General features: G+C 39.4%; 1 protein-coding gene across 6 annotated transcripts in view; it reads right to left on the reverse strand.

Moving 5' to 3' along the window:
• The window catches only part of NCOA7 (nuclear receptor coactivator 7), a 91,869-nt gene that overhangs the window by 32,616 nt on the left and 35,927 nt on the right, over positions 1-23,326 (reverse strand). For all 6 annotated transcript variants that reach the window (XM_050314362.1, XM_050314363.1, XM_050314358.1 and 3 more), the window contains one exon: positions 14,231-14,484. In XM_050314362.1, the coding sequence (XP_050170319.1) occupies positions 14,231-14,484 (254 nt within the window). The remainder of the gene's footprint in view (positions 1-14,230; positions 14,485-23,326) is intronic.

The following is a 23,326-nucleotide window of genomic DNA, read 5'->3' on the forward strand; positions in this document are numbered from 1 at the left end:
ATGACAAATCAGTCTGTCTGAAGAATTTTTTCCATTTCTACTTTCTACACTGACTTTTTAATAACTTTCAGCAATTCTGTTATGTGCAGAGTTGTGTATAGGATGATTTGCGACTTAAAGCACCTCTCTGTTTCTTCCCATGACTCCCAAAGTGAACCAAACAGCATTCACATTGCAATTATTAGTTTAAAATAAAAAGTTCTTCTTTCAGCTCCTGTCACGTGTGAGTGAACCCCACCACCACAGGTGCCAGCCACATTCTTGGTTTAGGACACTTCCCACCCACTCTAACGTTTCAACACTTTCCAGAGGACGCAGCAGCCTCTGAAACAGACATTATCCCAGGTCCATTCCCTCCTTTAGGCAGCTGCAGCAGCTAAGGGGCACATCCATAAAAAGGTTTTTTGGCTATCTGATTAGACCTATTTCCCTGAAGAAAATCAGTGAGTTAGACAGAAACATTCCCTGCTCAGATTTGGGAAGTGTACTGCTACCATATTAAAAGAGAAGAAAAAAAAATCCCTATACCTTCTCACCAATTCAGGTGTCTTTTTCTGTTCTGCTTCCCACTTTCCCTGTAGTCTCCTGACAAGCCCTCACCTTTACTTCTGCATATTTTACTCTATTGAATCATATTATTGTTTGGTTTCCTCCTTCACTACTGCTGAAGCCACTCGAAACAAAAAGGCAGCTGTCATTCATTATGACTACACATGTGCTCCTTCACCAGTGAAATTTCTGCCATAGGAAAATAGCAATTCCCTGATCAGTACAAATCCTGGCACGTGATTCTGAAGTATCCATGCCTTGAACAACTTCTCTCTCTCCTCAATAAAACCTGATTCTCCACTAATTATTTTCCAAGCAAGTCTTTCAAAGGAATAGAGATCTCCAGAAATACAGAGCCTAAACGAAAAGTGACAAGTAGTTCAAAGAACTGATATAAAAAAAAGTAGTAACTCCTGCTATAAGGTATTTAAAGGTACAATTCAATGAGAATTTCGCTATTGGTATTCATATAATATTCATATATTTCAACTTCTACATGAAAAATTGCAATTATTTCCAAGGAACTTAAATTCCCTTTTAGTTAACTTCTTCGTCCCCAGAATGTGGCTTTAGCTCCTTTGCAGAAGGACAAAGAGATGCTACATGGTTCATGTTTAAAAGTTTGTTACCACTTGAATACACTGCAATAAAATGTGAAGTGACTTGTTCCTGCTACAGTCAAAGCAACAAAGGACCCTTTGCCATCCTTCCCCCACAGCCACGCACAGGGCTGGAGGACAGACACCACCTGCACTTGGGCAATGAGGTATTACTGAGCAATAGGACACCCAGAAAGCCGTCCAGCTGAGCAAGGGCTAAGAACCCCCTGCAGCAGAGCTCCTACCACCAGGAGCCTTGCAAGGAGACATTGTGGCAGCATCACTGCCACCTTTTTGCCGGCACTTGAACAAGGTGGACACCTAGTAGGAGACACAAGCCCTGCAGGGGCAGTGCAGAGGGGTGAGCCACGTATCAAGAGGGTCAAGCTCCAGGCAGCTAAGCAGCTCTCGTGTTTAAGGTGGCAAGATGTGCACTGCTGCATTCAAAGTTTCATTTGTGACAATCTGCTTGAAAAGGAGTGGAAATACCTAGATTAAAGGTCATTGAGGTTTAGGAAAAGGGAGGGAAGGAGGAAGTAGAATACAAAAAACACCTCCTCCGCTCAATTTCATAGGGAGGTCACATATTCCAACTGTCAGGGGGAAAATATGACACATTATTGTAAAGAAACAGTGAGATGCAGTTAACAGCACAGTGCTTTAGCTCTAAATCTCAGCTGGAAATCTCTGTCCTGTGTGACAACAGTTGAAATGTACTGAAACCAGAGTACTGCTGAAATAGTGTGTCACTGAGCACCCAGAAAAAGCACTGAAGACAGATGACTAGAAGGTTCTTTATACTGAATGTGATGGTCAGAAGGGAAGTTGAAAGGAGAGGAATGTGCAGTGCTGTGAGCAGGAAGGACATGCAGAGGATATCCAGTAAAGGCAGAGGTAAAGGGTTCCTGGCATTTGCTCTAAGACTGCCTGAAGACACAAGTATGATGCAGATCAATTCATAATCTCTTATCAGACAGGAAACAGACATACTTTTGCACATACAGACCAGAGCTTAAGAAATAGGTCATAGCAATGTCTGTCCAAGTGCAGCAAGGCTGTAGAGAAAGCCATTCTAGATGCATTTGCCTTGCTGATGGAGACTGCAAAACTCATCCTCTGATAATAGTGGATGCTGATAGGCAGGACAACCTCTGCCTCCAGCTCCTGTGAAACTTACCCTGGGGAAAAGGGAGATGAGTGACTCCCAGAGAACTCTTTCCCACATTTCTGCAGATGCAACATAGCCTATCTGCAATGTGAATATTTCGAGTCATGAGGAAGAAGGAAGGAAAGAACATGAAGACAGGGGGTGAAGTGTCCCTTGCAGCCAAAACCAGGTAAGACAACGCTATTTTGAGAGGTAAGAGGTTTCTGACAGAGCAGTAAACATAGATGGAAAAATCAGAGAAGTCTTTGGGACCACTAACATGTTTGTTAGGTCTGATAAGGATCAGCCTTTGCCGCTAAATACGTATTAGGAACAAGTTAAGTTATGTATTGTCTGGACAGAAGAATAGCTCTCAGCTGTATTGATCATATCTGTATTTCTTTACCCCTCAGTAAACTGGTTGCACATCCTTTTCTTCTGTTGCATGGAAAATGACCTACACTGTGCAAACGTTTCATGTCCTAGGCCTCTCAGAGATAGACTGGGTGCATGAGCAAACATCACCTTCAGCTGTCTGTGGATCAAAACAAAAATCACATTCCCACTTGAGTTTGAGGCAGAACACACCAATGCTGTTTTTAAACAGCTGGTTAGATTTCAAGAAATAATTTTGCTTGTCCCTAGGGAATGTAATGTACAAAAATAGAATTATCCTAAGCATCTCTCCAAAGGAGTGGTTTGCATTTCAAGATGAAAAAGAAAAACAGGTAAGAGATAATCTCATTTCTGCAAGTCACATTTCGGGGAACAGTTGATAACAATTTTTAAGCCAAAGTTCCCATGATGCAACTGGCACAATTCTGTACACAAGGTTCTTGCAGACACAACCAAACATCTCCTTACACAAGAGTGAAATACGTACTGAGCAAAAAACCTAACAGTTGTTCACTGTATTATTAAACCATACGTGGTCTTGCTCTTGGAGGAGATTTATCTGATGTCAAGATACCAATTGCAGCTTCCTTTTGGGTAGGATTTGCACAAGTGCCTGGGTGAGGTTTTCCAAGAGCAATTTAGGGCTCTGAAGTAAGCGCATCTCTCTTGAACATTTTACACTAGAGAGTACTGAAGTTTTGTTCCTTAATTAACTGGAATTGACAGTTCGCGCTGTCATACTGTAATATGAGAAAGTGTTCGTCAAAACACCAAACACAGGTAAAGGGTACTATCCAAAACAAAAGGGACTGCTCAGATGCCTAAAGTTAAACACAAGCTGTACATCTGCAGATCACTTGTCCAAGACTGTATGATGGCAGCTGGCCAAAGAGCTTCACTGCAGAGGTAGTCTTACTTCATATTATAAATCAGGTTTTTATTTTAAAATTTTTATTAGAGATACTGTTCCCAAATAAGTATTTGTTCAAGGTAGGTATAAAAATGAAAGGCAGAAATAAAAGTGGCATAGGAATTAAGAACCTAAACTGGATAATTTTCCTTACACAAAAGGAATAAAACTTTGAAGAAAGGTGTAGGGGAGCATGGGGGGGGGGACGTAAACAGCTCTTGGTAGGTATTTAGAGTATGTTAAATAACTAAAAGTAATGGTACAATACCCTGCACTCAGAAGCAGTCAATACTGCTTATGCAGCAGAAAGCATTTACAGGACAAACCAAACTCCCCCATATGCAAATACTTGAAAGAAAACGAAAGAACTGCATGTCAAGAATCATTTGATTTCGATTTACTGGATTCAACAGGAACAAAACCCACACAACTACTGAATTGACTTCAACGAAGGGGCAGTGATCTAGCAAATCAGTTCAGTAGTTTATTTTTAAGTTTACATTTACCTTGTGGTCTGATAAATGGCAGTGTCGGTTCAGAGGGAGAGAAAAAACATTGCTCCAAGCAGGGAGAGGAAGCACAAGACCTCCCCATTCAGCAGCAGCAAAGCATTAATTCACATTGTGCAACATCCAGCTCCTCATAGCACTCAGCTGTACTTGGAACTACCACCTAAGAGAACGAAAGCCACCAGACATATGGATGTAGGCTACATCAAACATGGGCTACCGTAAGAAAGAAACTTTAAACAGAAAACATAGATGTAAGAAATGCATTTATTCTTCTTTAAGATGGTGAGGGACAAAGGGACAATGAGAAATATTCAGATGGCATAAAACCAGGAAATTCATTGACAAGAGAGCTGTAAGAAGGATTGACAGATACAGGGCAGGGAAGCTCTCATTAGTTTTAAAGTGGATCTTAAACAGTTTAGTCTCTATAAGAAATTATACAACAATTACTATCTCTAAGGCACTATACAACTGTTAATGTAACAGAGAACAAGATCCAAACCACAAGCAGCTACTCTAGTACCACAAATAAACTGTTAGTATTAGCATCATGGAACTACAAGATATATGTCCTAACAGCAGAGCTCATCATCTTCCTATGACCTTTTCATACATTTTATAGAGTGCTCTTCACCACGCACTGCATTCATATGTGAGGGTTTACCCCGTGCAACACTATTTCAAAATTCAACAGTGTATGATTTGGATCTACACACACTATCATACAAAACAAAGTTTTGAGTTCCTTGCTTCTGGGGAGATTAATTTTTTGATTATGCTTTAAACCAGTAAATAGTTTCCTAGCTTTAGTTTCATCTCGTCCTAGTCTAATTTATGAACTTTCACTCTATCCCAACTTGCCTAATTCTCCCAGGGCAAGGTGGCATTTAATCAAGCTTGGTGTTAGCATTGAGGATGAGAGAGGGAAGAGAGGGATGGGGTGGGGAAGAACAAGGGAATGGGAATGTGGCAGTAGGTAGGGGCTGATTTTTCAAGACACTCCAGAGCTGAAGCAGATGGATGGTAGATTCAAGTCCTAATTCTGTTCTTTCCTTTAGAAAAGGACAGTTGATTTCTCTCTTCAATATCAGCTGTATGTCTGATCTGTGTTATCACAATTCCTTTTCAGAAAGTTGTCTTGAATTCCTACTGATGCCTGGATACAAAGACATGTGTGATAATTTTAGCCTTCCACTTCACAGACAGGTCTCTTTCTGTACATCCTGCGTGTAGACAAAGAAATGGTGAAACTGCTGAAAGATGTGAAAATGGTGAAAGGAGATTTGTTACAGAAAGTTTTGAGTCTAACATTGAAATGGAAATCCACAGAAAACTGCAAATGGGAAAGTACTTGTAAGTGTTCTCCTGTATTTTGCATACATGATCTAACTATACTTACTGTGGAAGTACTTAAAAACATGTATTTATTCTGGCCCTGGACAGTCACAGTGAAATACTGACATGACTGTAACAACAGGAAGTGATCATCATTTTTGTGACAGGAGCTTGTTCCCATGCACTCAGAGTAACTACTTTGTGGTGTCATCAAAACTGTGGACTATTCCTGACCTACTTTTCATTGACCACCGTCTCTCCCCACTGCTATTTCACCAACCTGCAACAGCCTGTGCAAGGTGGACTTGGGAGCACGTTGTTCATTTGAGCTATCCAGAAGCTGACTGAAGTCCTGCTTCACACCAACACCGCCTGAGGTTAACTGTTGTCAGCAGCCAAATACCTTGCCCTCAGCCAAGTGCTTCACTCTCCTTCAGAGCAAAAGTTTATGAGTGACATTTCTCAGCCACACAAAAGATGGCCAGCAAGAAATGGACATCTCCTACCTAAGGCAGATTAAATAGCTACCATCCATGAGGTCTACGTACATCAGGAAAGTAATTACACAGCGTCCAGGTACACATGCTAGCTTCAACCTAAGAAGTGTGAATAGCAGTCAAAGCAAAGATGCACCAATAGAAACTTCAGCACAGGCTGCTACCAACTTGCTGAGTTCACTGGGTATGTATACAAGAATCCCAAAACTGCATTATTATATCCTCCAGCCTATTTGGCAGTTCCCCAGTAGCATGATTAGCATTGTACAAGTTGACAGTGGTAAGTCAAGCTTCCATAGAAACACCAACTTGAGCAAGACAATTCACTGATTCAGCATCCAGAAACTTCCTCCCCGTCCAGAGTTTCGGCTTTACTCATATGTAAGAAACACACAGGCTCAAGATTTGAAGCTGTTCATACCATCTGTCATCATTTCTTCCAGTTTTTAGTTCAAAAGCATTCAATCTATGCCAAAACCCGTGTTTGACAGTCTGACTCTACAATATCCTGCTCTCCTTGTTTATTTGTGTAGGAGAAAAGGCCCTCATGAGTGCACTGAGAAAGCCAGTTGGAGCTGCAGGACAAAAGGAATTTTATGCTTTGCCAGATTTATCAGCCAATGAAGTCTCAGCTGTTTTATCACATAGCAACAGTGACCATACATGTGAAATAGAAGAAGCCTACACCTCAAAAAAATAGCAAGGTGAACTACATGGGAGTAAAAAAAAAAATAAGAAAATAATCAACTAATTTCCCTGGTTTTCTTTAAAAACAAGGGGGGAATCCTACATTTTCAGTTTGATAAAGACAGTAATAAAGTATCTGGTAAGTGCTCCCTTGAATACTCTTTTCCCCCCCATTATTCACTGCATGTGTAAGAGCTTATCTGGCTAAGTTGGTCACTTGCAGAATATTTATAGTCCATGCAGGTGTTTGTGCTATCAACTTATAAACTGGATCAATCCACAGCTGAAGTATTTTGATCTTTGAACGCACTACAAAGATATGCTGTGTTACTGCGAACTGCAAGAAGAAAGCCACACGTATCTTTAGATCAGAGAGAGAAGGCTGTCCTTATTTTCTGTCACTTGCCTGGGCTATTCAGATACTTGGTATCTAATTGTGCGGCCAGAAACCCAATTCTTAGTAAACTCTACATCCTGTTTTCAGTTACTGAAGGAAATTCAGGTACAGGAAGGAAAGTTTCCACACCGCTTCTCTCAGGCCTCTGAGTCAATGGAGTTCAGTCAGACTAAGTTAAGAAACAAAATGGTGGGAATAAGAAAAAGCAGACTTCCATCAGAAAACACTAAAAATTCCAACATATAGTTTATAGTTGTTTGTGTTTTTTTGTTGTTTTGTTTTCTGGTGGTTTTTGCCTTTTTTTTTTTTTTTAAGAAAAAAACACCACATAGACTTTTCAAACTAAGCAATGGTTAAAAACCAACCTTTCACACATCTAACTTTAATTTCTTCAATGAATTTACCCTCATGGTAACAAACACAATGCAAATGACTCTGTACAGCTCCCCCTGAAAGCAAACTCAACATTAATCCCTTTGAAGCAGGACTGAATTTGGACACAGGTCCACAAGCAGCTTAAACCAACCTACAATGAAACTGTTGCTGAAAGCGGCAACTCCACCAACCTTCTTCCTCTACATGTTCCTGCTACCAGCTCAGCACTGGTCAAAGTTGGTAGATGCCAACCTAGAGAAAGCAGGTCCTGCCTCTCTGGGCTAGCGACAGCTGAAGGCTGGGACTGGCACCACTCAGCTGGGCTCAGGAGGACAGGCAGCACATCCTCTTTTAGCAGCAGCACACACACCTTAGATTGACTCTGTTTATGGAAGTGCACTCTGGGACAGATATGGTGATAATTAGAGCTAATTCCAGGTTTCTTATACAAAGGTGGAGATAAAAAGGATTGGCAATTATTTTGAGAGATGAGGGGATTCAGACAAAGAAGATTCAGTGAATTTGTACTCACTTTGGGTGTTAGCAGGCTGAAGAGCATTTTGGAGATGGGTGGACAAGAAGCTGCCTACTGATCTTTGTGGTCTGACAGCATTACTTGTGAATCCTGTTCAGGTAAGTGTCAGTACCTAAATGCACCTATCACAAAAGTATCAGAAAATTTCTGACTATCCACTACATCAGGTACTCAAAGACAATGGAGTGAGAAAAATCAGCCTCTCAACAAAGCAGCTCTGAGGGAAGGAATACTTAGGCACCACAAGATAAAACACAGGTATTTTAGAAAACTGTTAACACTATACATGCTGTTTTTCTTCATTTATTTTGCTGCTTGAACACACAACAGCTTGCCTGGGAAGGCTATGCCATGTAAGTCAACTAAGTTTCAATTATTTGTGTCTTTTTACTTAGTTTTACAACAAAAAGGAGCTTATTCATCAAGATGAGAATTTTAAGAGGATTCCACACCTGCCCAGTGTTGTTTCCATCCAAATTTTCAGAACTTAAAAGCTAACAGCATTATTACTAGTACTTACTGCTTAAATCAAATTCTCCTGCCTGTGAACAAGGCATCCCTTCTCTGTGCAACTGTTCCTAGTAAACACCTATAAACAACACAGCTTGAATATAACCTGGTGGCCTTACCACTGATCCACTGGGATTCATGACCATTTGTTCTTGTTCCAAAACAAGTCATATGAAAACAGCTGCCTTTCAGTCATTTGTCCACTTCACTCTTTCCACATGGTTTACATAAACCAGCTTCCTGAAGCTTCTCAACTAGCCACTGCCCATTGCATCCAGTTTACTCTCATAAGAAAGTTATTCCAACCTTCCTGTGATTCTATACAGGCAATTATCACCACATATACTACTTTTTATGCTGTTTCTAGAAGAAACAAATTATTTCCCTTTTCACTCCTCTTTGTATTTACCCTCATTTTTGCTGTCTGAAGCCAAACTGAAACACAAACGCTACGGTAAGCTCTCAGAACTTGGAAAAATTCAGATCTTGTTCCTCTTATAGTTGTATTAAGCTACAACACAATACTGAGTAGATCAGTTTTTAAATTACTTGGATTACTTAGAATAGAAAACACTTAGTTACACGAATAGGGCTCACCAAATCAAGTTCCCAGATATTAGGTCTCATTACTATTAGCTAATTACCAGCAAGAATTTGTATAGACTTTTTTTTTTTTTTTTTTTTTAGTTCTTTCTACCTTTTTACGACTAGCACCTTATTTAGGTCCTCAACTGCATCCTACTGTTTTGTACCAGGTAATACAAAAGACAAAACCAGGACTCACTAGAAGAAGGAAGTTTTTTTTCCCAGTTTAATATATATTGAAAAGTCCACTTCAGATTGAGTCTATTTATCAGGCCTAACTATGTGCATTCAGTAAGTGCCCTGCCTTTTTATTAAATTCAAATTCTCAGTAAATTTCCACTGCATGGCAAGTAACTTTCAACTTTGAAACAGAGTAAGTACTGCTGGTATCATGGGAGCTGCCTCTGCTGTTTCTGTGCCAGTCAGGGCAAATCTCACACATTATGAGTGATGAAAATTGCTATGCCCTCTCTGTTTCATTTACTAAAATTTGTTCTTGGCCAGTTACCCAGAACATTCAGAGGATTGGTAACTACACACATGCTGCGCTGCTCCTTTATCACCCCCTGCTCCAGTGATGGCAGGGAGGACAAATCAAAGAAAGGCTTCTGTTTTCTGCCTCTGGCACCTCCTGCTTAATGTACGATACACTATCTCATTAAACTAGCACATACCATTTTCCTTCTCGTGGTGTTTAGGACTCCTCCTTGTTTTGGATAGAAATCAGAGCTACAATAAGAAGAGGTGTTGTTAATTTCACCTCCCACTCACTGCAGAAATTGAACACTGTGCAGTGAACAAGAAAGGATGGCTTTATAATGACAGAGTAGAACAATAAGCTAGTGAACTGGACTGCATTTTGTTTTGATAAAAATAACTCTGATGTGGGACAACTCACCTAAACCAAACTTTTATTGATGATGTATTCTTTTCTTTAATGGAGACCAATTCCTCACTTTTGTCAACTGCTTATATTTTCAAGTAAAATCAGTAGAATATAGGAATATTATGGACATCTGATAGACACATTACACCATGCTGGAATAAGTATATGGATGAAATTCAGTGTTGTGTTTGACCACTGTTACCCTGCTTACTTTCAAAAGGTCACACAGAGACAATGTTTCAGTGTCTTCAGTGGTAAAACACAAACAAATATTTTCATCCAGTTTAGCAATTCCTGACAGGAATCATGGTTTCCTAATCTCACAGGAGTCAAGCCAACATCTTCCAACAAAAACAGACTTCCCTGAGAAAGTGTATCTGAACCAAGCAGCTACACTGCAGAAGTAGGTCAACTAGGTTATCCCAAGAAGAAAGGGACAGCATCCTGGGCAGCCAGAGTACCTAGGCAACCGCTCCACTGTATCCGACAGACACATCCTTGAAGTCTGAAAGCAGCCTACTGCTGCAACAACAGCAGAAAGGGTAAGATAAAGTTAAAAAGCAGACTACCACATAAGCCAAGAGAGGAGGCAAAAATAAGGAGAAACGACTGTTATTTCCATTGGTCTTCAGGAACAAACAATAAGCAGTATTAGTGCCTCTGTTGTTTTAAGGCAAGAAAACAAAGGCTGTAACTGCAAAGCAATATCTTATTGGGTGAGATTTGGATGCTGAATGGTACAAATTAATCCAGAAGTATAGTGACACTGAAAAACAGTGCAAGAGCTAACAGAACACAAAAATACGAGGTTACGCTGGAGAAACCTTAGGAAGAGTAGGACCTGTTCATTCATTCAGCAGTGCCTTAAGAGAAATGATCAATACTGTGTACCATCAGGTTTTTTGCAACAGTGCCACGACAATGCTAACAGATACGCTGTACAGAAGAGTCTTGCCTGGGGCAGGTTGCTGGAGGATCCCTTTCTAGAGGATTCCCCGGGTGCCTCTCCTCCTGCTCGGCTCGGCGGTGCCACCCGCCGGCTGCAGGCATTAACACAACATCGGACCAGAACACCCGGCGAGCAGCTCCTCACTCCACCACTGCGCTTCCACCTTCCTCAAATAATCCAAGTCTTTTAAACACTCAGGGACTACCACCACCTCCAGTTCTGCACAGCCTTCAGAAGGTGTGTTACAGTCTTTCCACCGGAGAAGAGAGATTTACTGAGTCAACAAACTCCTCCTGACAGCGTCATGCCTGCATGTTACCTATTAAAAGGCACAGCATTCAAAGTGGAAGTCAGGATGTCACTGTCAGCAATTCCAAATTCATAAAGGCCAACACATTCACAAGCTTCTAATGAAGAGATGTGGTGTGCAAGGAACAAACTGAAGTCAGATGTGACGTTCCTTCCCCCATCTCTTAGCACAATAAATAAAGAATAATTTATTGTCCTGTAAAATATGAAAGGGAGATTATACAGAGGACAGTGGTCTTCATTCTGTTAGACTGACAGACACAACTCTTCTAGGCTCATATTGTCTTATGACAGGACTTCCATTAAGCCACAAAACAAAGTATGTGTGCATCATGAGAATATGCAAGGCTGTTGCTACATCTAATAGATTCTTCTTCTGACAAGAAAAACTTTAGTATTTTGACAAAGTGCAGAAAGCATTTAGAAAAAAACAAAACCAGTAATTCCCGTGTCAGATTTTCTTAAAGTTAGAATCATAGAATTGTTTGAGTTGGAAGGGACCTTGAAGATCATCTAGCTCCAATCCCACTGCCATGTTCCAGACATTAATCAAGGCTGGGTAACTGGGAAGGAACAACCATCAAGAACCCCAAGCACTTGTGAAAACACAACTAGAAAAATGGTTAACAGGGGGAGAGAGAGAGAGATAGAGAAAGGACATTTTAGTCATAGCATCTCAGAAACATCAGTAAAGGGACAAGTCAGAAGGAAAAATAAACATGTTGTGGGGAAAACCAAGGTATATGTATCCCTAATATTAAATAATGAAGACAGTTGTATATGCATGGATAATCCGTCTCAGCCACTTTCATATGAAAGTGTATCAACGATTACAAGATAAAGCCTTTACAGATTTGGCAGTACCTTCCCACTGTGGCAGCTAACACATCTTCCAGCAGAGAACTGCTGAATGCACACCTTCTGGCAGAACTCAGCTCAGTGAGACATTGTTTTGTCCTCTGCCATGCCACTTGCAGGTAAAAGGCTAACTACTTAAACAAGTCCAGCTCTTCAGACTGCTCTTGGAAACTACTCAGTATGTTAGCGAAGGTGGCAGCTTTCAGGAGAGCAACAGCAACAAACAGCTAAGCAGGTAGGCACTGTGAGCAGTAGCTGCAGAGGATGAAGGCATGTATAAGACCCCCAGTCTTTCTAACACTATGGCAACAACTAACAGTTCTACTGAAATTACTTAATTTTGAAAGTTGCACAGAGAACATGGAGCTGTTGCCCTTGTCTAACAATCAACTGTTTTCTGTATCTATTTAAACCTTCGAATCTGCAATCTGATGTTCCAGTTGAGTAAACATCTTTCTTTAGGAGCAACCAAAATGCAGCATTTAAACAAGAAAGGAGTTTTCATCTCTGAGGTTTTGTCAGTCGGGTCTGTGCTCAGCTCAACAGCAGCATTAAACTATTTTATTTCTCAACAGAAATTCTGTATTTCTGCAGAACCCAGAAGATTTGCATATATACATGATGGTCAGTAGCATTTCAAGCAATCTCATAATGATGCCAGTCCACATGAAACACAGGAACGCTTATGAAACAAACATTAGTAAAACCTGAGTTTGTACTGACTGCTGGATCACAAGTCAAAGACAAGTTGGAGAGCCTTACAGTGTCCCTCACCAGCTGGCCACACTCTTAAGTGACATCAACCCCCATCTTGCCATCCCAAGTGTCAACTGCTGCAGTAGTTTTTAATTAAACTCCTGAAATACTAAAGAAACAAAGTTCAGCTACAAACCCCCAGATTCCTCTAGGTACAAACCAACAATAAATCACTGCTTTTAGCAGAAGCACTTTACTAGGAATGCAACAGAAGCTTATATTTTGGTGTGTTTGGGTTTCTTTTATATCAGCGTGCTACCAAGACAGAAAGAATTTACAGCTTCATTCATTAAAAATTCTCCAGTTTTTCCTCTACAGATTTTATATCAAGAACAGTGTTGTCAGAACTTCAGACAAAGTGGTTTTTTTAGTTTCCAAATTATTGATCTCATCACAATCAAATCTGCCAAAAATGACAGGTTGATCACTGTAAACTCTTGCGCTTGGTAAGAAACATCACTCCAATTACTTCATGGCAAGTAATGCCTCATAAAAAACATTCTTTGGTTGTGGGCTAGTCCACATGCACCAGCCAACATATAACAGTTTTGCTGCAGATTTTTTTTTTTCTCCTAAAAAGGACTCCTCCTTAGGAGTCAGGCATTCATGCACTCACTGTGTGAGCAGTAAAGAAGTCTGCTTTGAGAGTAGCTATAATTTTCTGTTCCCTTCCTTCTCTTTAAAAAGGCATTTCTTACAAGATGGAACCAGAGTTCTGCAAATCTAAGAATTCATTCTAACAAAATACCAAGAGAAAATCTGGAACAAGAAGTATTTCATAAAACATATCTAAAATTACTTAAGAGTATCTAACAAATTACAATCCAGAACTGCAAACAGATGTGTATATGACTCATCTCGTATATTTATGCAAAATTCATTTTTTTATTTACTTGCAAAAATAAATCTAAAAAGGAACTTAAAATTAACTGAGTTACTTATACAGCTGGGGGGATAAGAGGGAAGCAAGCTTTCCATCACATAAGCCCTTTGACATCTTGTTTAAAAATATGTAGTTAATTTACTTACTTTCTCACATTTCAACAGACAAACATGAATATGAATTAAGACTGAAGTCTTTGGTATACATCAATTTATGAAACAAATAACCCCACCAAAAAAACTGAACCCAAATACCATAAAACATTGAAAACAAATCTTTAAAATAATTAAAGTAAAATGCAATAATAAATTAATTGATGCCTATAACAACACAGTTTTAGAACTGAGAAGCAAGAAGTATATTGGTTTTGAGAACTGCAAGGTTTAAGTTAGAAGCTGATGATATTTAGAACTATATAATTCTATTTGCTTTTACAGGAAGGATATTCAAAGTCAATTATCCTTTTAAGAAAGGCCTATAGAATATGAGAAAAGTACATTAATAAGCTGTAAAAACAAACATGTTTCAAAATACTACAGCTTTAAAATAACTCACCAGTACTATAGTATCTTTTAAGTTCTGTGCGTCTGATGTCTTTCAGCTGATTGTATTTTTTCTTTTTCTTTTCCTTGTCTGGAGCAGTTTCCTTTTCCCCAGGAAATTTACAGTTGTCTCCAGAGGAACTGATTTGCTCCAAAATAACTTTACTTTCATCATCTTTCTCTGAAGGTGTTTTAGAAACAGGAGATCCAGGGGAATTGGCAGAGACAGTCTCCGTGTTTTGTTTCACTTGCCTTTTCTTTTTCAAACTATGCATAGAGAAAAGAAATCCACAACGTTAAGATGTAGCCAACCTCTACAGAGAAGTTAATTCACTTGCTAACTTGATCTTTTTAAAAATTAATTTAATAACAGAATTCCTTATAACTCTTTAAAAACCACACACTTGGCATCAGTAACTTGGTAAGTTAAGATTACCCTACCTCATGCTCTTCAGTTATATCATAGTCTCAAGGATACTTTCTCAAGAATAACAAAAGAGGTAATAAATTTTTTACTGTTGTTTAATGAGGAGAAGGAACAGGGACAAACAAACAAACAAAATATTCAAAAGTTATTTTGTTTAAAACACCATACATCTGAACGTAGAAACAAGATACTGAATCATGTTTTCAAGATGAAGCAGAGGATAAAATAAAACCTCAGATCATAATGTATTATAATGCAACAGACAACCTAATTTCACAGTCCACTGCTCCTGCTTTACAAAACCATTTGTTCTCATATAAACTTGTTTTTTGTTTTTTGGTTTTTTTTTTCATTTTGTCCAAGGTTATCTCCTAGCTGGCACTCATGCTATTCCACAGCTGTTCTTGCACAACCCACACCACCTGGTATTCCAAGTGTCACCCAGCAGTGCCTTCCGCAACATGACCGATGTGGCTGCAAACTGCTTGTGCCGGGACATTTTCCAGTTGCCTAGGTTTCTTCTGAGAAAAACCTTAACGAGATGCCTATAAATCATCCAACTTATCCCTATAGCAACAAGAGTATTTTCTTTTTAGATTACCTCTTAAAGCACAGCTCAAGTGAGAAAGATGCTTCAGGAATCCTAACACAGAATTTTCTGCTAAATCACCATCTAATAGCACTGACTTTGCTTAGCAAGAGCAAACACTGACTTTATGGGTTGAGGGTCAGTGTCACTAGAATAGTTCCCAGTTAATCACTGACACATACCACAAAATGAAAAACTAATCTATCTAATTGTCCTTCTCTAGTACATTAACTTCTTAGTTACAAGGTACCCAAGGGAGGGAGTAGTATATTTATCTTGTTGATGCTAAAAACTTTGTTACGTGCAAAGGAATGCATCTGCATAGAAACTACAGACAACCAGTGAGTCACCACAAACGTGTAAAGGTTACATGATCTCACAGCAGTAGTTTACGCAAGTGAAAACTCAATACTTGAAGTTATCAATATAATGCAGGAAATTCAGAGATTCTTCCTTCCACCTTTTATGTTCCTGTGCTATTCATATTTTTTTTAGCTACAACACAACAATAATACTTCCCTAAAGAGGACAGTAGGAGATTCACATTCTGCAGTCAATTCAGTGAGGATGCTGTGGTTCCCCATTCACTCAAACCCACAGATCTCTAAGACAACTAGTAGCAGTTCACACTCCCCACAGCAATAGACATTTAATGTATGTGCAGCTTTCTGGATTCCATCCTGATTACCTATGAAAACACCATACAGGCACATATAAAAGATAAAAGTGAATACATCTATATAGCAAATTAAGTGTTTTGTTTAGACTAGTGAAAATTTGCATATGCAAAGGAAGCTTATTTTTGACTAATAAGCCACAGTCTTGATCAAAGGCTGCTGTAGCAATCATAAAACATTACAGTCATATTGCTTGCACAATGTGTATATTTAGCCGTGGTATAAATCTTTGCAAAGCAGCCCTCTATGCTGAAATGGCATATTCTTACCATGGTTGTACCTGATTCCAGACTTGTAAATGAGCCACATCCCTGACCTTTACTCTAGTGATTCAGTGACCTTCCTGTACATGGGTATACCACAGGGTACCCAAATCATCTGCTTCAGTAGACAAGAACTAGCAAGCATCCACTGGCACCCCTATTTCTACTCACATTGCATCAGAGGCTTCTGTCTTCAGATTCAAAGTCTATTTGTTTTGATCACAAACTGTTAAGTAAGCTCTCTGTAGTATGACTGTAGTGTCTCAAAACAACAAAAAAAGCCACTAATGGAAACACAGAACCCTCTTCTGGAAGGGAAACAAAAAAGAATAAAGAGAAAAGCCCCTCTAGAGATCAACAGTCCTTGTGACAATACTAACAGCTTCTGTCAGTGCTTTCCTTAAAACATACTCATTTGAACTAGAGCTTTCAAAGCTGCCCATGGCAAATTTTAGAATGAAGAGCTAAAACAGAACCGGTCCTTTAGTGACAGAAAAGAGGAAAGAAGAAATAAGAGTCTGAACTGACTCACTGCAACACAACTGACTGGTTCTTCTCCTCACAGAGTTTAATCTTCCTGAATTCCCAGTACTACCGCCCACTGAGAGCTTGTTACACAACCTACAGCACCCCTTTCACACAGCTGATGCTGTTGCAAGTGGACAGTGCCAGAGGCACCTTTCAGATACAGGTGAAAAGAATCTTGGCAGTCTATAATTTCTATTCCATCCTCATGGCAGGCATCAGATTTTTCAGATGGTGCCAAGTTTACTCCTCCTGCCCACTGCTCTGATTCAAGGCAATGATGATCCAACTCCCAAAGTGGTGACCTTGACAGTAGAAAAAAATATCAAATAAGGACCAAGTATCCATGTCATTCAAGACAGGACCCAGAGTGACTGCAACCCTACCTAGGGTTATGATCTCTGCTCAGAAAATGATGCTATTAGAGGTCTCTAAAGCCTGGTAAAAATTACTCTGAACCCTCCAATCTACTATAATTTTTGACATTATATGCACCCTCTTATTAAAGCAAATATGAAGCCCTGTATACACACAAGACAATTCATTATTAACATGAACTGGTACAGTGCAGCAGAGAGTGGGCTGTGAAGAGCACAGCTGGAGGGATTACTGCATCTTGAATTCCATCCCCCTGAGGTACTTCCTTCAGCCTCCACTCACCCTTCTCTCACACTGACCTGTACATCCCACACAAGTTCCCAGTCCCTCTCCTACTCAGATATTAAACCTGTCACCTCCTGAAGAAGTTGAAGGCTGAAGCTCTCATCTGCTCTTCTCCAAGCTCTCAGGTCTATTTCCCAACCTTCATGACAAGAGCTACCACAGAAGATGGGTTTAGAACATAATTTGTAATTTTTTTCCTTTTTCAACTACTTTGGAAGATTTTGAGTAGTTTTGCTCAGTTTTAAAGAGGATGTCTATGAACAAGTCCAACACTCAGTCTTGTTCTAATAGTTATGAGGTAAAAGGGAGCTGACGGCCAAATAAATAAATAAATTAAACCCCTCAGTTTGATCAGTGTCATGTTTTGCAATTAAATCAGCCTTTCAAACAAAACAATATGCATCTTTTCCAGTGAACGCATTAAGTATTACTGTAGAAAATGCTTGGTTTTCAGCATCAGTCTATAGGAAAGTTACTGGGGAAAGAAAGAGGAGAAAGAAAAAGGGAGGGCGGGACAAACAAACATCTTATCTGCAAAAACATTCCTGTTTATGAAGAAAGTCTTACACATCTGTAATTTCATTTAGACACCAGATAACATTTTTCAAGCTAATTGGTTCTGACAAGCAAAACATTTCCTCTGAGTTTCTATAGAGGCATCCTTTTCCAGTTCCTCAAAGTGTCTTCTGAGCAACAACCAGTAAGCCATTTTCCAAGCGTGCCCAAATACAAAAGTTTCCCAAACAAAAGTTTACAAAAAAAGTAAAACCTTCTGCAACACAAAGATCATTCTCATTTAATAAAGGCTAATGACCTGAAATGGACACAATCTCAAAGTAGGCACGTAAAAATGCAAGGTTAGCAGTGCCTACTCAAATTAATTTGCAACTGACTGTTTAATACCTTGGGCATGGACTTACAGGAAAAGAGCCAGGAAAGACTCCAAGAAATGCCCTGCTTCATCTTTCAGACCCAAGTCTATTTGACTGCCTATGAAAGGCAAATAACTAGTTTTTAGGATAAACCAACCTGAATTTCCCATTACACTAACAAGACAGACGGTTAGTGTTAAAAAAACCCCCAGCTGCTCAGAGGAAAGAGGGTTGATGTTATCTGCCCAACTTAAATTAGAAACTACAGCAACCAGTAAAGCTATCTAACTCTGACACTGAGATAATACAGAAATAAAATCTGACGATAACTTTTTTCCTAGAAATTCTGTTTTGTTTTTCTTAACACTTATGCAACAGAGATGCCTATCAGAAAATTAAATAGGACCTCATCTGATACATAATATTACAGGTAAACAGCATTACATCCGTATCACAGGATGTTCTAAAAAATCCTAGGATAATAAGGTATGCTTTTTATGATGTATTAGATTAATAAAAGTCACATACCATGAACAATTTTTGCTTTCAAAATGAAAGCATCTAATGAAGTGGCCCTCCAAAAATACAAAAAAAAGAGGGAAGAGAGAAGAAATCATTTTATCTTGAAGTTGACAAGCTCAAGTTTTCCTTTTGGGAAATTTTCCAAAATGCCTTGATATCTGGTATACAATCAGCTTAACATCCTGCCTAGTGCAAACAGACCATGTTCACAAACGCTGTTTTTTTTAAAAATCCATTTATGCATATATACAGTTAGATTACAGAACTTATAAAAAAGAACTTAAAAACACTTCAAACATCTTAATCTGTTTTGTTCCCATCAAGATTCCTGTTAATTTACTTTGTATAAAAATTATATACACCCTAATTATTTAATTCAGAATTAAACATTTTAATCTGTGCACTGATTATAACATGTACTAGTTTCTTTCTACCCTACATGCCTTTCTCCAACCATCCAGAACAGCTAAACAAATCAAAGCCATGTCAAAAAATGCCCACACCTACGCACAGAAACCTTACAGTAAAAATCCCCACTAGGTACACACTGGTCTGATGCTAATAAGCTATTCTCTTCCATCCTGCACAGATCATCCATCTCCCTTTCACCCAGTTCGGTGCCAGCACGACTCGGCCAGCTCCGGGCGTGGCTGTGCACTCATCCCATCCAATACGAATAAGGAATCTCAGACAAAATAAATCATTACTGTCTGCCAAGCCAAAGGAAGTCAGGCTGCTTGCCAGACTGTAACACTTCACCCCAGTGCAACTACTTTCACCTCACCACAGAAACAAACACGAAACCGTTCATCCTCAGTTAGAAACCTTCCTAGAACAGAACAGCATCCACCCCCCAAGGAAGTATGCTCCATGAAACACCAGCCATTTCAGGTTGGTCTCTGACCTGTTTTGGAAATGAGCAAACCACAAGGCTGTATATTTACTATTAAAACAGACTATTAAGGTAAATATCAGGGAGGGAACACATCTTTTGCCAGAGATTTAAACAATTAACTACAGAGGGAAAAAAATACAAGAAAACCTAACTCTGAAGAACTTATCAAGGACAACAGTGTGGTTGCAGACACCCAAAAGTGTCCATTATCTGGTCATTCATAATGACAAAGAGGAAGTATAGAAAGCTCCAATACTAATAGCATAGGTCAAAGCTAGAAATTTCCACTTTTATTGGAACTCCTGTTAATAATTTACAACAAATATCTGCACCAGGTTTCACGCATGGTCAGTCATCAGCAATGCTCAACAAAGTTGGCAAGCTCCAAAAAAAGTGAAGCGCTGTACTGACAATCAAGTTATGTTCATTTTCTTTCTGATACTGCCATTAGCTCACAAAAATAAGTCACTACCTCTGTTTCTCATCTGTAAAGTGTAGAGAAAGATTTGTAGTGAAGGTTTTTCTGGAATTTTAAAGACACTGTACTTTCTGATAAAAAAATGTTTTAGATTAAATGAAAATATGTAAATTCATGCTCCCCAGTTTTCAGACTTGTATCAGGGAATTTTAAATATCCCAGCTAACATCTTTTATATTTATTTGGAGGTTGGGAATAATCCCAGTTTCCCAGGGCAAAGCTCAAGAGTTTTGAACTGTCACAAAGTTCTTATTTTCTTAAATTTAAGACTACAATATTCCCACACAGTTTGATAAACTTTTTATTTTCAAAGGCAAAAGTAACCCCATCTTTTCTGTTTATTTAGCAGAAGTATGTATGTTATGATGTATTCAGCACTCTATTACCATGACAGTGATTTAACAAAACATTTTCCACAGGGGAAGGATCCTGGAAAGCTATTTTGCTTGATTTAGACATCTGTTTAATTCCTTTTCTTATGACCTCAGTTATTGCAGGGTCTCAAAGAACAGCTTTAGGCAGAAAGCAAAACAAAGAAACCCTTCTCTTTGGATGACTCCTTTAACTTTGCCTGAAGTTCACTTTAACAGGCTTGTCCAATTAAACCAAAAACACAGACATTTTTTTGTCACAAATGTCAACTTGACTCTTAACCACACTCCCATCCTGCTCCTTCTCTGCTGACAATGCCAGATACTTTCTCCTACTGTGGTGTTCATTAATCATCCAAACCGCTCCTACACATGCAAGGAATTCTTCCCAAAGTGGTTCAGTAAGACACTCTCCCTGCACCGAAGCTCTGGCAAGGGAATAATGGCCTTGCCCCTGTCACCATCAGCCAGCACTGGCCTCCAGTTGCTCTCCCACACTTAGTGCCAGCTCCTTGAGCCCCCATTCCCTCAATATCAGTGGCTGAAACTGAAATAAGTAAAGGGAAGTAAGAAAAAGGGAACTGCAGTTACGCAGCAAAGGAGGATGTTACAGAGAAGCTGCACAGATTCTGCACAGAAGAGTTGTGTCGTATTAAAAACTGTTAAGATTATTCTGATGGGGACAATATGGCCGTGGTAATAAAGCTGGCTGAAACACATCTCAAATTTCCCCAAAATTTCTATCCCCAAAACTCCTCCCTCCCTGCCTCAACTGAACACTCTTCATGGAACTCAAATTCCCTGAAACAAAGAGGAGATCCTTTAAAATTAGTGATCAATTAACATAGGGAAACAAAGTGCAAGAATTGAGAATAACCCCAAAGATAACAACAGGGACACAGGAAGTTCCAGCAGATGAGTACTGCTCCATACAGTCATTGCTGCACACCCACTTCATCAGATCACCTCTGTACCAAATTTTCCCGATAGTAGAAAGAAGTTCTAGTATTGATTAAACTAACTGGAAACAGTCAGAAAGAAATTTAATGCTCAGTGACTCCAACAGCAATAAACATCTACAAGGAAGCAATAAAACAGTAAATTAAAATCAATGGTCAGTTAAAGCAAAATCCACAGGAAATGCAGCAGTAACGTAGCTGGAAATCAACTCCAGGAAAAAAAACCAACTCAGGAGTGCTTTTTGTATGAGAAGTACCAAGGACATAAGATTAAATTATTTCCAGAATTACCTTCAGATAAGGTGAAAAGCAGCTAAAAATAAATAGATTAGGCATGCTGTGTTTGCCAAAGATGTAAAATGATACAAAGAGCAACCATGAAAATTGATCAAGGCAGGGTCATGGAGAACACAGCAACAGCCTTTTGGGTTTAGTGGTTTGTTTTGGTTTTGTGGTTTTGGGGTTTTTTTTACTCAGCAGGTACCTGCACTACTGACTGCCAGAAGGCTGTACACCTGGGGTAGACCCTTGAAGGATACTGGTATGCATCCACCTTTCCCTCCCCCTCATTCTTGAGCATCCCTGACTGGCCCCTGGCAGAAATAAAGCATGGCAAATGCAACACTAATGAGGCAAAAAGCACAGCAAACCTCCAGGGCTCAAGAGGAGCACAACATTGTTTGAGGAAAAGGAGACTTGTCTCAAAGCTTGTAGCTCAAAGAAGCAACTTAAGCTACTTCTGTCAGCAAGAGAAGGTGCCTCTCTGCTCACCACCGATCCTGTCTCCAGGAGATGTCCATTCTCACACACAACCATTTGCTGTAGCTGCACAGGGACCAGATCTGGGAAATTATCTAAGTTAAAGATAACCCAGCAACAGTGCCAGCACATAAATTATTTTTCAAAATAGGATCACTCCCTCATTAGATCCCACTTGGCTGTGCTACCATTCCTATCAACCCAAAGGAGAAGGCCAAAAGTGGAGGTAAGACTGCTCTTCCAAGCACCAGTTCGAAGGCACATTGCCCAGATGGATGTGCTTGTCAAATACAGTCTTGGTTCCTCTCTGCAATATTAGTTGAGACCAGTAAAAAGAGGAAGCCAGAAAGCCAAACCAGGCACACACCACACCATGCCCAACAGACCTCTGGACAGGAATACCGCTGTGGCAGCTTCTTCCCACTTATCCGGAAAAGGTGCTTTGATGATGGGAAATTTTCATGAACATTTGCGCTCCCGAGGGCTGAAGGACGGGCAGGTTCCCCTGCTGCAAAAAGGTAACAGTGATTCTGCTTCTCCAACAGCAGCATAGAAGAAATCATTGTTTTCTTTATAAGGAAGATCTTAATGTTGAGTAAGTTGATTCAAGTAGGCAAATGAAGTCACCTGTCTGTGTTTGCTGAGCAGTAAGGTCAGGGGGATCCAAAAGTAGCTATGGCTGAGAAGTCAGTGATCAAATTCAAGTCAAAAACTCAATGATTTCTTTATTTAAATGACTCCTAACAGGGATATCTTAGAGAGGGAGGGAACTGAGATTTAAAGTATCTGTCTTTGCATTAGCTTTTGCTTTCATTTAAAAGTTACTTTGAAAATTTCCACTTAAATGTTGAGGCTCTCTGCATCATTGCACCATTCTGTATGGTATCAAACTACAGATTTAATACAGCTGTAAACAAAAGTAGTTTAAAGAAAGAAAAATACAGAGAAAAACACCATCCTTTTTCTTTTTTGTTATTAATAGAGAAGACCAACTTTATAAAAAAAGACACTAGAAAGGAAGTCAGATTGTTGGTTTTAAATGCTAACTTACATAACAATGCCAGAATTATCCAAATGTCACTATATATTTCTCAAGGATTCTGTTAATA

This window comes from Myiozetetes cayanensis, unplaced genomic scaffold, assembly GCF_022539395.1.
Source record: "Myiozetetes cayanensis isolate MyiCay16 unplaced genomic scaffold, myiCay2020 scf2-11, whole genome shotgun sequence".
NCBI classification, from domain to species: Eukaryota; Metazoa; Chordata; class Aves; order Passeriformes; family Tyrannidae; genus Myiozetetes; species Myiozetetes cayanensis.